The sequence below is a fragment of the Cavia porcellus genome, unplaced genomic scaffold, assembly GCF_034190915.1.
Source record: "Cavia porcellus strain 051 isolate PalLab524CR breed Dunkin Hartley unplaced genomic scaffold, mCavPor4.1 scaffold_7, whole genome shotgun sequence".
Classification (NCBI taxonomy): Eukaryota; Metazoa; Chordata; class Mammalia; order Rodentia; family Caviidae; genus Cavia; species Cavia porcellus.
In genome coordinates, this window is record NW_026947490.1 from 32,634,488 (window position 1) to 32,648,927 (window position 14,440).

Genomic DNA, 14,440 nt, shown 5'->3' on the forward strand with positions numbered 1-14,440 from the left:
GAGCCTGGCCGAGTGATATGAGGCCTGTGGTGAGGAGTGAAGCCTGAGCTAGATTGCCCCTCCCGTCGACCGAGTGATATGAGGCCTGTGGTGAGGAGTGAAGCCTGAGCTAGATTACCCCTCCCATCGAGTATGCCAAGATGGCGCCCATTTCCTGCTCCCTAGCTAGTAAACAACACGCCCTGTAAGCTAGTCTGCCCAGCAACAGCTGACGCTGGCCAATCAGCTCGTCTTGCCTACTTTGATGTGATTGGTCGATGTGTCCATATATATGCTGACACCACCCCTGGGGCGAGGACACACACTAAGAAGAGGGACTGCTGAGAGAAGCACACAAGGAGCCGTAGGGAACGGACCAGAGGAGGCTTCCCTCAGGCGGGATCCGAGATCCCGGAACAGGGCGTACGGAGAGAGAAAATAAACCAGAGGCTATCCGCCGACTACTCGTGTCGTGTGTTTTTTCCTGCCGGCCGGGATCGACACCGACATTTGGTGGCCCGTACGGGGAACTGATCACCCCCGAGACGAGGCGGACGACGCTCCAGTATTGCTCTGCAGGACAGGTGAGTAGGGGATAAACCTGGGCTCTGGGTGGCGCGCACCTACAGGGCTTTTTAGACTCCCCTCAAGCTCACGTGTATGTGGCAGGTTAGCCTCACACGGTGAGAACGGACTCCTCAGTGACAGGCATGGGCAACTTACCCACTAAGAGTTCCAAGTCACTGGTAAGAGCGGTGAAAGACCTGCTCAAGATTTCAGGTATATCAATGAGCTCCAAGACACTTACGGAGTTTCTCCAACAAGTAGATGAGGCGGCACCCTGGTTCCTGCCGACGGGGCACTTGTCCCTACCTTGCTGGGAGAAATTAGGTAAGGATTTAGAAAGAGCAGAAGAGGAGCGCCGACTCCCACTTTCGGTTCGGCCGCTCTGGGAGATGATTCATTCATGCCTCAAAGGGGAGAGGAATGGGGCTAAGGATAGCGCAGATGGGCTCTCTCAGGCCCGCCGAGCTTTTGAAGGGGCCCGTTCGGAGTCCTCCCGAGAGGGGTCCGTCGCAGGGAGCGTGCGGAGGCGCTCGCGAGAGCGAGGCAAGAGAGAGGTACCCCCTGCCTCGGATTCCTCGGGCTCAGATACCTCGGAAGGCGAGGACAATGAGGCAAGTGACCCCCCTAATCCCTTTGCAGCTTTACGTAGAGACCTAGTCAAGATGCAGACAGACCTAGAGAAGGGAAGGAAACTCCTGAGCACTCCCCAACGGAAAGCCGTAGAGCCTTCCGCGCCACCCTGGGAGGTCCCAAACACCGGTTCCTGTGGTGAGATGGCGGCCTGGGGCCTTCCTCCGTCACCCCCCCCATGGAGGGAGTGGCCTGGACCGTTGTCACATGTAGGGCCACCATCTTGTCTGCCTGGCGACCCGCCATCTTGTGCCCCAAAGACTGGTCGGCCATGTTACAAAGAGATACAATTTTGTGATAGGGAGGGACAGACATCTCATGGGGAGGCACCACCCTGTGAAAAAATGCCAAGGTCCCAGGGAAGGTATTTTCGTAGATGGACATTTAGAATGGAACAGATTCCTCAAGGGGCGAATGAGTATGAACAATGTGGGCTTTATCCGGTGCTCCTGGCGCAAGGCCAAGGACCCAATTACTGGGAACCACTGGAGATCAAGCAAATTAAGGAGCTTAAAAATGCGGTTGCCACATTTGGCCCTACTGCTCCTTACACTATAACTATGTTGGAGAATTTGTCTGCCGGTGGCTTTCTGACGCCCAGTGATTGGACCCAACTGGCTAAAGCCTGCCTGGCCCCCGGGGCTTTTCTGGATTGGCGCGCCTGGTATACTGAGTTTGCCGCCGAACAGGCTGAAAAAAATGCGGCTAGGGGCCATAGAGGGCAAAATGAGGATATGCTTATGGGTAAGGGTCAGTACGCTCAAGATCAAACTAGATTCCCTCCAAATGTGTATGAACAGATACATAACATAGGCATCCGCGCCTGGAAGCAGGTAAACAACACAGGGGTGGCCTCACAATGCCTCTCTAAAATTGTTCAGGGCAACACAGAACCTTTTGTGGATTTTGTGGCCAGAATGCAGGAGGCAGCTGACAGACTCTTTTCAGATCCGAGTGCTGCTGCTCCTCTTATTAAACAGTTAATCTTCGAACAGTGCACCAAGGACTGCAGGGCAGCCATAGCACCCCATAAAGGTAAAAACATAGAGGCTTGGATTAAAATTTGTAGAGAAATAGGGGGGCCATTATCCAACTCAGGCGTGGCTGCCCTTTTAGCCGCCGCCTTACAACAGACAGGGCCTCAGAAGACCAATCACCCTGGTAAGCCCAGGGGATGTTTCCAGTGTGGGGATCCCAGCCATATAAGGAAAAACTGCCCCAAGACCGGACAGGGGGAGTTTATATCCAAGAGACAGGAATCAGACAGACGAACGGGAACCTGCGAAAGGTGCGGTAAAGGTTCTCACAAAGCAAAAGATTGCAGATCTATTTTTGATGCCCAGGGGAACCGTATTAGTGGCAGGGAGTCTACGGAGCCAAAAAACGGCCAGAGGGGGCCCTCCTTACGGACGGGCCCCCACTCCCTAGACAGGACAACACAAGATGGCACCCCCCCACAGGGGCCACCCCCGGGCCAGCAGGCGTGGACCTCTGTGTCGCCTCCAGACTCCTATTAACACCCGATATGGGCGTTCAGGTGGTTGAAACCACCTCCAAAGGACCACTACCCGACAAGCTAGTTGGTTTAGTGATTGGACAGTCCTCCACAGCCCTCCGGGGCCTTACCGTGATCCCTGGAGTTGTAGACCCAGATTATTTAGGAAACATCAAAATCATGGTACAATCTCATATAGGGACCATAGTAATTAATGAAGGGGATAAGATAGCACAACTTTTACTGTTCCCCAGTCTCCATGAGAGACCCCGGTCCGGTCAACGGGTTAGAGGGGGTCAGGGACTTGGCTCCTCTAAGGAAATTTTTGAAGGACTTCATATGACTCTTGATAAAAGGCCCATGCTATCGCTCAGGATTAACGGAAAAAAGATAACAGGACTCCTAGATACAGGGGCAGACCGTTCCATCGTCTCCAAGAAAGACTGGCCTCCCAGTTGGCCTACCAACACAGCTGACAACACACTCCAAGGATTGGGGATAGTGGCTGCCCCCCAGGTTAGTGCCGTGACCCTGCCTTGGGGTGATGAGGAAGGTCACCGAGGACATTTTCAACCTTTTGTTTTGCAGCTGCCAGTATCCTTGTGGGGAAGAGACGTTCTCACCCAGATGGATGTCACTCTTACATCCACCTGCTCTCCCCAAGCCAAAGGGATACTCAAAAATCAGGGATATGTCCCCGGCAAGGGCCTGGGCGCAGCCCTGCAGGGCCGGACATCCCCCGTACCTGTAGAAAAAAGGGAAGGTAGACACGGGTTGGGTTTTTCCTAGGGGCCACTGAGAAACTTCTCCTGCCCGCTCCAATTAAGATTACCTGGAAATCTCAAAATCCAGTTTGGGTGCCTCAGTGGCCCTTACCCAAGGAGAAGCTTTTAGCATTAACTGAGATAGTCAAAACCCAGTTTCAGGCGGGACACGTAAAGCCGTCAACCTCCCCTTGGAATACCCCTGTCTTTGTTATCAGGAAGAAATCAGGCAAGTGGAGGCTGCTCCATGATCTGAGGGCTGTCAACTCACAGATGCAGCCCCTGGGGGCGATCCAGAGGGGACTACCAGCCCTCTCAGCCATCCCTCGGTCCTGGTCAGTCTATGCCATAGATCTTAGAGACTGTTTTTTCTCAATCCCCCTGCATCCAGAGGACACCCACAGATTCGCCTTTACCCTACCCACCATTAACCAAGAGAGTCCTGATCAGAGGTACGAGTGGGTTACATTACCCCAGGGTATGGCCAACAGTCCCACCATGTGTCAGATGTATCTTGATTTTCTACTGGCCCCCTTGCGTGAAGCCTTCCCCAGAATTAGATGTATTCATTACATGGATGATTTGCTAATCAGTGCAAAAGATGTGACTGAGTTGGAGGATATGCTTGGCCAATTGGTCAGGGCCCTGAGAAAGGCAAATTTACATATTGCCCCTGACAAGATTCAGGGAGGAGACATAGTGACCTACCTGGGCACCAAAGTCTCCCCCACATCGATTTCTCCACAAAAGGTAACCATCAGAACAGATAGTCTAAGGACCTTGAATGACATGCAAAAGCTACTGGGAGATATAAACTGGATCAGACCTTATTTACACATCCCTAACTCGGACTTAAAGCCCCTGTTCGACCTCCTGAAAGGAGACCCGGATATTGCCTCCCCCAGGGAGTTCACCCCGGAAGCCAGAGTTGCTCTGAGAAAGATAGAGGAAGCCCTAAGTACAGCTGCATTGCGGAGAATTGACTCAGAACAGCCTTTTGAGGTCTGCTTGTTGCAGACCGTTTCTCAACCTACGGCAGTGATTTGGCAAAAGGGACCACTTTTGTGGGTGCACCCTAAGGTCTCACCTGCCAAGATTATCGAACATTATCCGGAAACAGTCGCTTCCCTGGCCTTGGAGGCACATGGCAGGGCTATCCAACATTTTGGCTCTGCACCCCATGCTATTCGGGTACCTTATACCGCTTCTCAAATAAAAATCCTGACTGCTTGTATAGATACGTGGGCCATCCTGAGATGTGTTTTTCTTGGGGAGATAGACAACCAGTTCCCCAGGGACCCCATACTACAGTTTGTTACTCAACATCCGGTGATATTTCCAAAAATCACCGCGTCCACACCACTTACTCCTGCAACAACGATCTATACGGACGGGTCAAAAACCGGGATAGGGGCCTATGTGGTCTCAGGTATGCCTCCGATCAGCATGCAATTTGAACCAGATCAACCACAGGTGGTAGAGTTACAAATTGTACAAACCGTCCTCGAGAAGTTCCCAGGGGCCCTTAATATTGTTTCTGATTCAAAATACGTTGTTAATGCCATGCAGGTCCTTGAGACTGCGGGCCCGATTAAGCCAACCTCCAAAGTGACTAATTTGTTTTTGTCTATCCAGACTCTGCTGATAAATAGACACAACAAAATATACATCACTCACATAAGAGCACATACGCGCCTGCCAGGGCCCATGGTACAGGGCAATGCGGCAGCTGACGTGGCCACTCGCCCGTTGTGGATACTCAATATGTTATCTTCAATAGAACAAGCCCGTCTGTTTCATGACAGATTTCATGTCAACGCCAGGACGTTAGCCAACCAGTACCACATTTCCAGGGCTGACGCGCGGGACATCGTACGGTTATGCGGCTCTTGCGCCACATACACACCCGTCGTATCAACGGGAGTTAACCCCAGGGGATTGATTCCTGGCGACACTTGGCAAATGGATGTCACACATATGATAGAATTCGGATCTCTTAAATATGTTCATGTCTCTACGGACACCTGCTCTCATATTATATTTGCGACTGCTGAAACTGGCGAAAAGGTGTCTCATGTAATCAATCATTGCCTGACAGCTTGGGCCGCATGGGACAAACCAAAAATATTAAAAACTGATAATGGACCAGCTTATACAAGCAGAGCCTTTAATGAGTTCTGTGAAAAAATGGGGGTACAGTTAAAACATGGCATCCCATACAATCCCCAAGGTCAAGGAATTATTGAAAGGGCTCATAGGAGCCTTAAAGAAATTCTACAAAAACAAAAAGGGGGAATAAGTCAGGGCCTGCCCCCAAAGGCACGGCTTTCCATGGCACTGTTCACATACAATTTTTTGAACCTGAATAACAACAATCACTCCCCGGCCATGGAACATTGTAATCCATCTCCTGGCAATAGGGGATGGGTGAAATGGAAAGATGTCCTGACGGGACAATGGATGGGCCCGGATCCAGTAGTTAGCTGGAACCGAGGTGCGGTTTGTGTTTTCCCACAGGAACCAGGACGAGAACCATTGTGGGTCCCAGAACGGCTGACGCGCGTGGCGAATCCAACGAAACATAATGCAGGAGACACTCCAAAACTCAACGGCAGCGGACAGCCTAATCAAGATCGGTCCGACCAGGATATTGCTGCTCGACCGAGGAATACCGTATGACTTATGGGACACAGTAATGATTATGCTCTCGATAGTAATTGGCTCTCTTTTAGGGTACGGTGCAGCCAGAGTGGCTAGGCCACGCCGCCTTCCGGCAGCCCCCTTCCTTCTGGTTTTGATGCTCACCACCACTACTGAAATAGGAGCAGACTTGGTGTGGGCAGCAATACATCATCCGCCAGCGCTAGCCGCTATCTCCACCACAGCCCCCTCTCTCCCAAAGTTGTATGCAAAAAACTGCTCCGCCAGATTGCCTTGCATACCAGATATACCGTTAATCATCAGACCCATACGTTTTGACCTTCCCATCACCAATGATGTGGTCATTTTTTCCACTAATAGTAACCCCTCGTGTCACCGGGGATCCTGCGTTAGCTTCCTGCCCCTCCTTGTAAAATGGTACAATACCTCCCTGACGGTGAGGTTGTCTGTCCCATCCCTGCATTCGCCTGGATGTTTTAAAGCTGGCACACTTAGCGGCGGAGTCATCACTTTTAACTCAACCTGCAAACCCCGAGCAGCCATGCACACCCGTCCCGATTTCCCCACATGCCCATACCGTGTGTCCCCAAGCCGAAAAAGACAGATGGTGGACCTGTCACAACTTTCATGGCAGCCCTGTACTGTCGACGGCGTGGGAGTGACTCATCTAAACATGTCTTGGTGGTCCCGGTTCTCTCCTCCATCCGGTAGTAACAACATATTCGCGTTGACCTGGTGGGAGTCCTACCTGAGAGTGAACAACAAGTGGGCAATAAGCTTCCCCTTCCCCCTTAATGAAAATTGGTTGTGCCTTTCCACCGGAGCCTGCATGGACTTAAGACCCATGCTCGCTATTAACGCTTCTGCCTCTAATGGAACCACCAATGTCACCCTTAATTCTGAGGCTGCATGCGTAAAACCGCCCTACTTATGGGTATTCTCTGCTGACATCTCCTTTAAGTGCAGTAACCAACCATGCTTTACAGGGAACTGCTGGAATGGGTCTTTCCCGTATGCTATGTTGGCTCTTCGACCCCCACTGATGTGGGTTCCCTTTAACGAATCTGTTTGGGTTCATCCCGTCTATCAGCAGGACCAACTACCCATGCTCAGACGTAAGAGAGATTTTGGGATCACAGCGGCCCTGACAGCACTGTTCGTGACTCTGACTGCGACGGCTGTGACGGCTGCCGTTGCTCTGACCCAGTCTACGCTGACGGCTCAGGCCTTTACCAATCTTACGGACACCACCTCCCTGGCGCTGAGGGAGCAACAAGAAGTCAACCTCCTCCAGCACAACGCCATAATGGCGTTACAGCAGCAGATCGACCTAATCGCTCAGGAAGTCCAGGGACTCTGGGAGGTGGCTAACAATTTATGTGACGCCAGATGGGCATTCACCCAGTTGTGCGTTACCCCCATCCAGGTCAACCGTTCGGCTTACAGGCAATTTCAGGATTATGTTCTCACCACCTATAATTCTTCCTTTTGGAACGCTAGCGTGCGCCTGGATATGACTATCCGGCAGCTAGATCAGATAGAGGTGCCTATACTTACAGCCTCCTTTTTTGATGATGTCCTAAGCCAGATAGGCTCTTTCTTCAAACCTTCGTCACTTCTTGCGTATGGGATCATTCTTGCTCTTGTGGTTGTCACTCTCGTGACTCTTAGGTGCCTGCGGTCGATAAGGGCGACCCAAAAGACACATATGACATTGATGATGTTGCTGGCCCAGAGTCAAGGGGATTCCACACCTAGCGTTTTCTGGGCTCAGGCTAGAAAGGCACGGCTCCTTTAACCAGTACGTGGCTGCCCTCGCCATTATTCTTACGGATGTTCTAGTATTATTACGTACGTCTCCTTCCCCGTCGCGGCTGCGAACTTAGACTAGAAGGACCCCACGCTTAAGGCGTGTTCCCATTGATAATTAGAAAATAGTAATTAGTGATTGTAGTGAACGGGGATTATGGTTGGTAATTAGTGATTACGCGGTTCCTCAAATGTCACTCGGCGGACCCCTCCGTGTCTCCCCCAAGATATAAGCTTTAAGAGTTGAGTGGGCAAGCCAACGACGGGTAAGACGGGAGAAGTTCTCCTGATCAACCTAAGACAGGCTCTACTCCGAGGGTCCTCTAGGGAGTAAGAGTTATGGCATTGAGATGCGAGACCAAGGGTACTGCAGTGCCATCCGCCTCAAGGGTTGAGGGGAAGGCAGGAATGAATGTCTATATGCATCCAGGTTCGGTTCAGAAAAGCCTGGCCCTGCGAAAAAATGAACCACTCACCTTGAGCATGGTCCTGGCGCAAGGATATGTACGAGACAAGGTGATGCACAGCAGGGTATAGACCTCTACATTCTCTCATGCCTCGGCCTGCGAAATAGGCCCACTCCCAGACACCTCACATGGACCCACAGACCACACTATCTTAATAAATAAAGAAGGGGGAGATGTTGGGAGCCTGGCCGAGTGATATGAGGCCTGTGGTGAGGAGTGAAGCCTGAGCTAGATTGCCCCTCCCGTCGACCGAGTGATATGAGGCCTGTGGTGAGGAGTGAAGCCTGAGCTAGATTACCCCTCCCATCGAGTATGCCAAGATGGCGCCCATTTCCTGCTCCCTAGCTAGTAAACAACACGCCCTGTAAGCTAGTCTGCCCAGCAACAGCTGACGCTGGCCAATCAGCTCGTCTTGCCTACTTTGATGTGATTGGTCGATGTGTCCATATATATGCTGACACCACCCCTGGGGCGAGGACACACACTAAGAAGAGGGACTGCTGAGAGAAGCACACAAGGAGCCGTAGGGAACGGACCAGAGGAGGCTTCCCTCAGGCGGGATCCGAGATCCCGGAACAGGGCGTACGGAGAGAGAAAATAAACCAGAGGCTATCCGCCGACTACTCGTGTCGTGTGTTTTTTCCTGCCGGCCGGGATCGACACCGACACCTTGGCTCTTCTTTGTAGGTAAGGACTTAATTACATTTTCAATTTCATTGCTAGAAGTTGGTTTACTCATCAATTTTACATCTTCTTAACTCAGCTTTAGTAATTCATACATTTCTAGGAATCTGTCCATTTCTTCTGTGTTATCGAACCTATGAGAGAACAGGGTTTTTTTTATTTTTTATTTAAAAGGAAAAAAAGAAAAAACAAAAAAATCGAAACAGTGTAAGAGTAGAAGTAATACAGAATTACAAAAAAAGGTAAGAAATCACTATTTAATAGATTACATATTGTCATCTTAGAAATAGTTGATCAAGTTACAGGTTTAAAGCATACAAAGTGGACATTCAAACAATGAGACTGCAAACAGTTGTGTTCAGTGATCAAACAAAAACTAAGTAATATGGTCATCTATCTTAACACACCTAAACACACTTTGAGTTGTATCCTTTAGAGCACTTTTTTTCCTCTTTTTTACAAAAATTTTACATATTTTGGATTTTATTACTCCCATTGTTCTGATTATTTTTTTGGAAGAGAATAAAACCAAATATGACAAAACAAAGCAGTCAGTCAAAACGAAGGATAGACATAGCACATGATGTGAAAACAGAATAAGGGCAAGGATGACTAACTGCTATGGCTTGTCGGCGTCTCCTGCAATGAGTGAATGTGTTTGGCACCTTTGTCAAAGATAAGGTGGCTAAGAGAGACTGGAAATGGCGGCGGCGCCCAGGCTCCTGTGGCTCCCATGCCCCGCGCCTGCCGCCCGCACCCGGCCTCAGGAGAAGACACTCAGGACCTAGAGCGTGAATCACCGGTTCAAGGTTACCAAGTCATTTTTCCTGAAGGGTGAGAGTAACAGCTGCAGCTGGGAGCTCTGCCCAGCCTGCCGGAACTTTCGCCCTGACCTGGGGACCCAGGCCAGTTTCCTACTGGACCCGGGGACCAGGCCAGTTCAGAGACTGTAGCAGCTGCAGCTGGGAGCTCCGCCCAGCCTGTGGGAACTTTCTCCTTGACTTGGGGGACCAGACCGGCTCCCCACTGGACCAGAGACCAGGCCAGAAGGGTAAGAGTAACAGCGGTGGCTGGGAGATCCACCCAGCCTGCGGGAAGTTTCACCCTGACCTGGGGACCCAGGCCGGTTCCCCACCAGACCCGGGGACCAGGCCAGATCAGACACTGTGGCAGCGGCAGCTGGGAGCTCCAGCCTGAGGAACCACTATTCCTGGCCTGAGGAGCAGGCCATAGTTCCCTGCTGGGTCCAGTGAGTGGGGCCACCGCAGGGTACCCCATCCCAGGCTGGTGGATCTCTCTCCCACACCTGGAACTACACTTGAAGCTTCCAAATACAGGAAAAGGACAAAACGAAGGTCTAAAATGCAATCTCAAAAATCCAGCCCATCCCAAGAAAGTCCAGGAGCCATGTGCATAGAAGAAAACACATGCCACATGACTGAAATACCTGAAATAATGATAACTGAAATAAAGAAGCAAGTATGGGAAGCCTTGAAGGAATTCAAAGTAGAAATATTCTCTCAGATGAAAGAAGAATTGATAAAAGAAATGAAGCAGATGCTAAACATAGCTAAAGAAGAGGCAGTTGAAAAATTAGAGGAACTAAATGGAAGGATAGAATCCCTGGATGAGCAGTATAGGAAGCAAACAGAATACATACAACAGTTGCAAAAAGATATACAGGAAATCAAAAACTCTATTGAAAGTTGTAAAAACCACCTCAATGAATGTGAAGATAGAATCTCAGACCTCAAAGACAAGGTTGCAACAAGTGAACAGGAAAGAAAAGATCTTTTAAAACTAACAAGAATCAGGAAATAACAATTCAACACCTACAGGATAACGCAAAGAGAAACAACATAAGATTGATAGGGATAAATGAAAAAGAAGGGGACAACATAAAGGATGTCAAGAGGATAGTTAGAGAAGTAATAGCTGAAAATTTCCCAAACATGAGATTGGAAACTGATATCAAGATCAATGAAGCATATAGATCTCCAAATAGTCACAACCAAAATAAATCTACATTCAGACATATAATAATGACCACCTCAGAAATTGAACAAAAGAATAGAATATTAAAAGTGGTCAGAGAGAAAAGACAAGATCACCTATAAAGGAAAACCTATCAGAATTACAGCGGACTTCTCAGCACAAAAAAATAAAGTCAAGAGCATGGAGTGATGTATTTTAGATCCTAAAGGAAAATGATATTCAACCTAGGCTGATGTACCCTGAAAAACTGTCCTTCAAATTTGATGGAGAAATACGATATTTCCATGACAAAGATCAGCTGAAAAACTTCATGATCACCAAGCCAACCCTGCAAAGAATACTGAAAGACAGCCTAGATACATTTAGGAAAAAACCACTAAACAAAGCAGAAAGTTGAACAGAGCAGAAAGATAAACTTGCAACACCAGAAAGATAATATGTCAACAATAAACCAATTTATAACAGTTCTTACTATTTATGTAAATGGTCTCAATACACCAATTAAAAGAAACAGACTGGCAGAATGGATCAAGAAACCATATGCTATTTATAAGAAACCCAAAAGGATACTCACAGACTCAAAGTCAAAGGATGGAAAACAACATTCCATGCAACAGGAACCAAAAAAAAAAAAAAAAAAAAGCGGGGGTAGCTATTCTGTTTGCAGAAAAAGTCAACTTCAAGCCAATAATGATTAGAAAGGATAAAGAAGGTCACTGCATACTGGTTAGGGGAAAACTCCAAGAGGAAGATATAACTGTCTTAAATATATGTGCACCAAACTCCAGAGCACGCAGTTATATAAAACAAGTACTAACAGAAATGAAAAACTGAATCAGCAGTAACACAATTGTGACAGGAGATCTTAACACACCATTGACACCAATGGACGGATCAACCAAACAGAAAATCAACAAAGAAATAAAAGAACTGAATTGCACCTGTGAACAAATGGACTTAATAGATATATACAGAGTATTCCACCCAACAACAACAGAATACACATTCTTATCAGCAGTACATGGGTCATTCTCTAAAATAGACCATATATTAATTCACAGAACATATTTAAATAAATGCAAAAGGGTTGAAATTATCCCTTGCATGCTATTGGACTATAGCGCCATGAAATTAGTAATTAATGATAAAAGATACTGCAAAAATCCCACAAACATATGGAAACTGAATAACACACTCCTGAGTAATCAGTGGGTTACACAGGAAATTAAAAAAGAAACAAAGCAATACCTACAAACAAATGAAAATACAGATACAACTTACCGGAATCTATGGGATGCAATGAAAGCCATCCTCAGAGGAAAATTTATTGCACTGAACTCCCACATCAGGAAAACAGAACAAATACAAATAAACACCATGATGCTACACATCAAAGAGCTAGAAAGAGAAGAGCAACTCAATCCCAAAGTCAAAAGAAGAGAGGAAATTATAAAAATCAGAGCAGAAATCAATGCAATAGAGACTAAGAAAACAATCCAAGAATCAATGAATAAAAAGTTGGTTCTTTGAAAGAATAAATAAAATCGATAAGCCCCTAGCCAACCTTATTTTAAAAAGGGAAGAAAGGGCTCAAATCCATGGAATAAGAGATGAAAAAGGTGAAGTCACTACAGACTGAATAGAAACACAGAAGATCATCAACACCTATGTCGAAAGCCTCTACTCTCAAACGCTTGATAACACAGAAGAAATAGACAGATTCTTAGAAACATATGAAGTACCAAAGCTAGATCAAGAGGATGTAAAACTGCTGAATAACCCAATCTCTATCAATGAAATTGAACATGTAATTAATTCCTTACCTACAAAGAAGAACCCAGGCCCAGACAAATTCACTGCAGAATTCTACAAGAAATACAAACAAGACCTAATACCGACACTCCTCAAACTCTTCAATGAAATTGAAAGGGAAGCAATCCTTCCCAAGTCATACCTGGAAGCAAATATTACTCTAGTACCAAAACCTGGGAAAGACCCAACGGAAAAAGAGAACTACAGACCAAACTCCCTAATGAACACAAATGCAAAAATCCTCAATAAAATATTGGCAAATAGGATTCAGCAAATCATCAAGAAGATTATACACCATGACCAACTGAGATTCATCCCAGGCATGCAGGGATGATTCAACATACATAAATTAATAAGTGTAATCCACCATATCAATAAAGCCAAAAGTAAGAATCACATGATCATTTCCATAGATGCAGAAAAAGCCTTCGATAAGTTCCGACATTAATTCATAATAAGAACTTAACAGAAAATTGGAATAGATGGTCTTTACCTCAATATAATAAAGGCTGTCTACGTCAAACCAGCAGCCAGTATCATACTAAATGGCCAAAAATTAAAGCCTTTACTTTAAAATCAGGCACAAGACAAGAATGTCCTTTATCACCTCTCCTATCTAATATACTACTGGAAGTACTAGCCAGAGCAGTTAGACAAGAGAGAAAATTAAAAGGGGTAAAGATAGGAAAAGAAGAAGTTAAATTGTCATTATTTGCAGATGACATGATACTCTACATAGAAGACCCACTAAACGCCATTGAAAGACTCTTAGATATAAAAAATAAATTCAGTAATGTAGCTGGGTACAAAATCAATACTCAGAATACTATAGCATTCTTATACACTAACAACAAAATCAAAGAGAGAGAAATAGGAGAAGCCACACTCTTCACACTAGCACGCAAAAAAATGAAATATTTAGGAATTACTTTTATGAAAGAAGTGAAAGACCTATACAGGGAAAATTATAATACACTGAAGGAAGAAATTGAAGATGATCTCAGAAAACATCCCATGTTCATGGATAGGAAGAATAAACATTGTGAAAATGGCCGTTCTCCCAAAACTGTTACACAGATTCAATGCAATCCCAATAAAAATACCATCAACATACCTTATAGATCTAGAGAAATCACTCCTAAGGTTCATCTGGAACCAGAAGAGACCTAGAATATCAAAGACAGTTCTAAGCAACAAAGGCAAGGCAGGAGGCATCACAATCCCTGACTTGAAGTTATACTACAAAGCAACAGTAGTAAAATCAACATGATACTGGAATCAAAACAGAGCAGAGGATCAATGGAATACATTAGAAGACACAACCACAACTACAAACACACTCAACCACCTTAGCTTTGATAAAGGAACCAAGCAGGTTCACTGGGAAAATGACAGTCTTTTTATAAATAGTGTTGGAAAAACTGGCTCTACATTTGCCAAAAACTAAAACTCATCCCAAGCCTATCACCATGTACTAAATTAAAATCTAAATGGATTAAAGATCTGAATATTAAAACAGACGCTAAATCTATTGGAAGACAAATTAGGTAGAAACCTTGAAGACATAGGGGCAGGTA

The 14,440-nt window shown here is 46.5% G+C and overlaps 1 protein-coding gene across 1 annotated transcript; it reads left to right on the forward strand.

The window, feature by feature from the left end:
* On the forward strand, positions 1-8,992 carry LOC134476908 (uncharacterized). Its single transcript, XM_063253249.1, has 2 exons — positions 1-563; positions 5,953-8,992. Exon 2 carries the CDS (start codon positions 6,020-6,022, stop codon positions 7,892-7,894), a length of 1,875 nt encoding a protein of 624 aa, XP_063109319.1. The 5' UTR covers positions 1-563; positions 5,953-6,019; the 3' UTR covers positions 7,895-8,992.
* Positions 8,993-14,440: the final 5,448 nt, after the last annotated feature.

Excerpts from the sequence above, each read along its gene's own strand:
- LOC134476908 (XM_063253249.1), top strand. The coding sequence starts at position 6,020 with ATGCAGGAGACACTCCAAAACTCAACGGCAGCGGACAGCCTAATCAAG.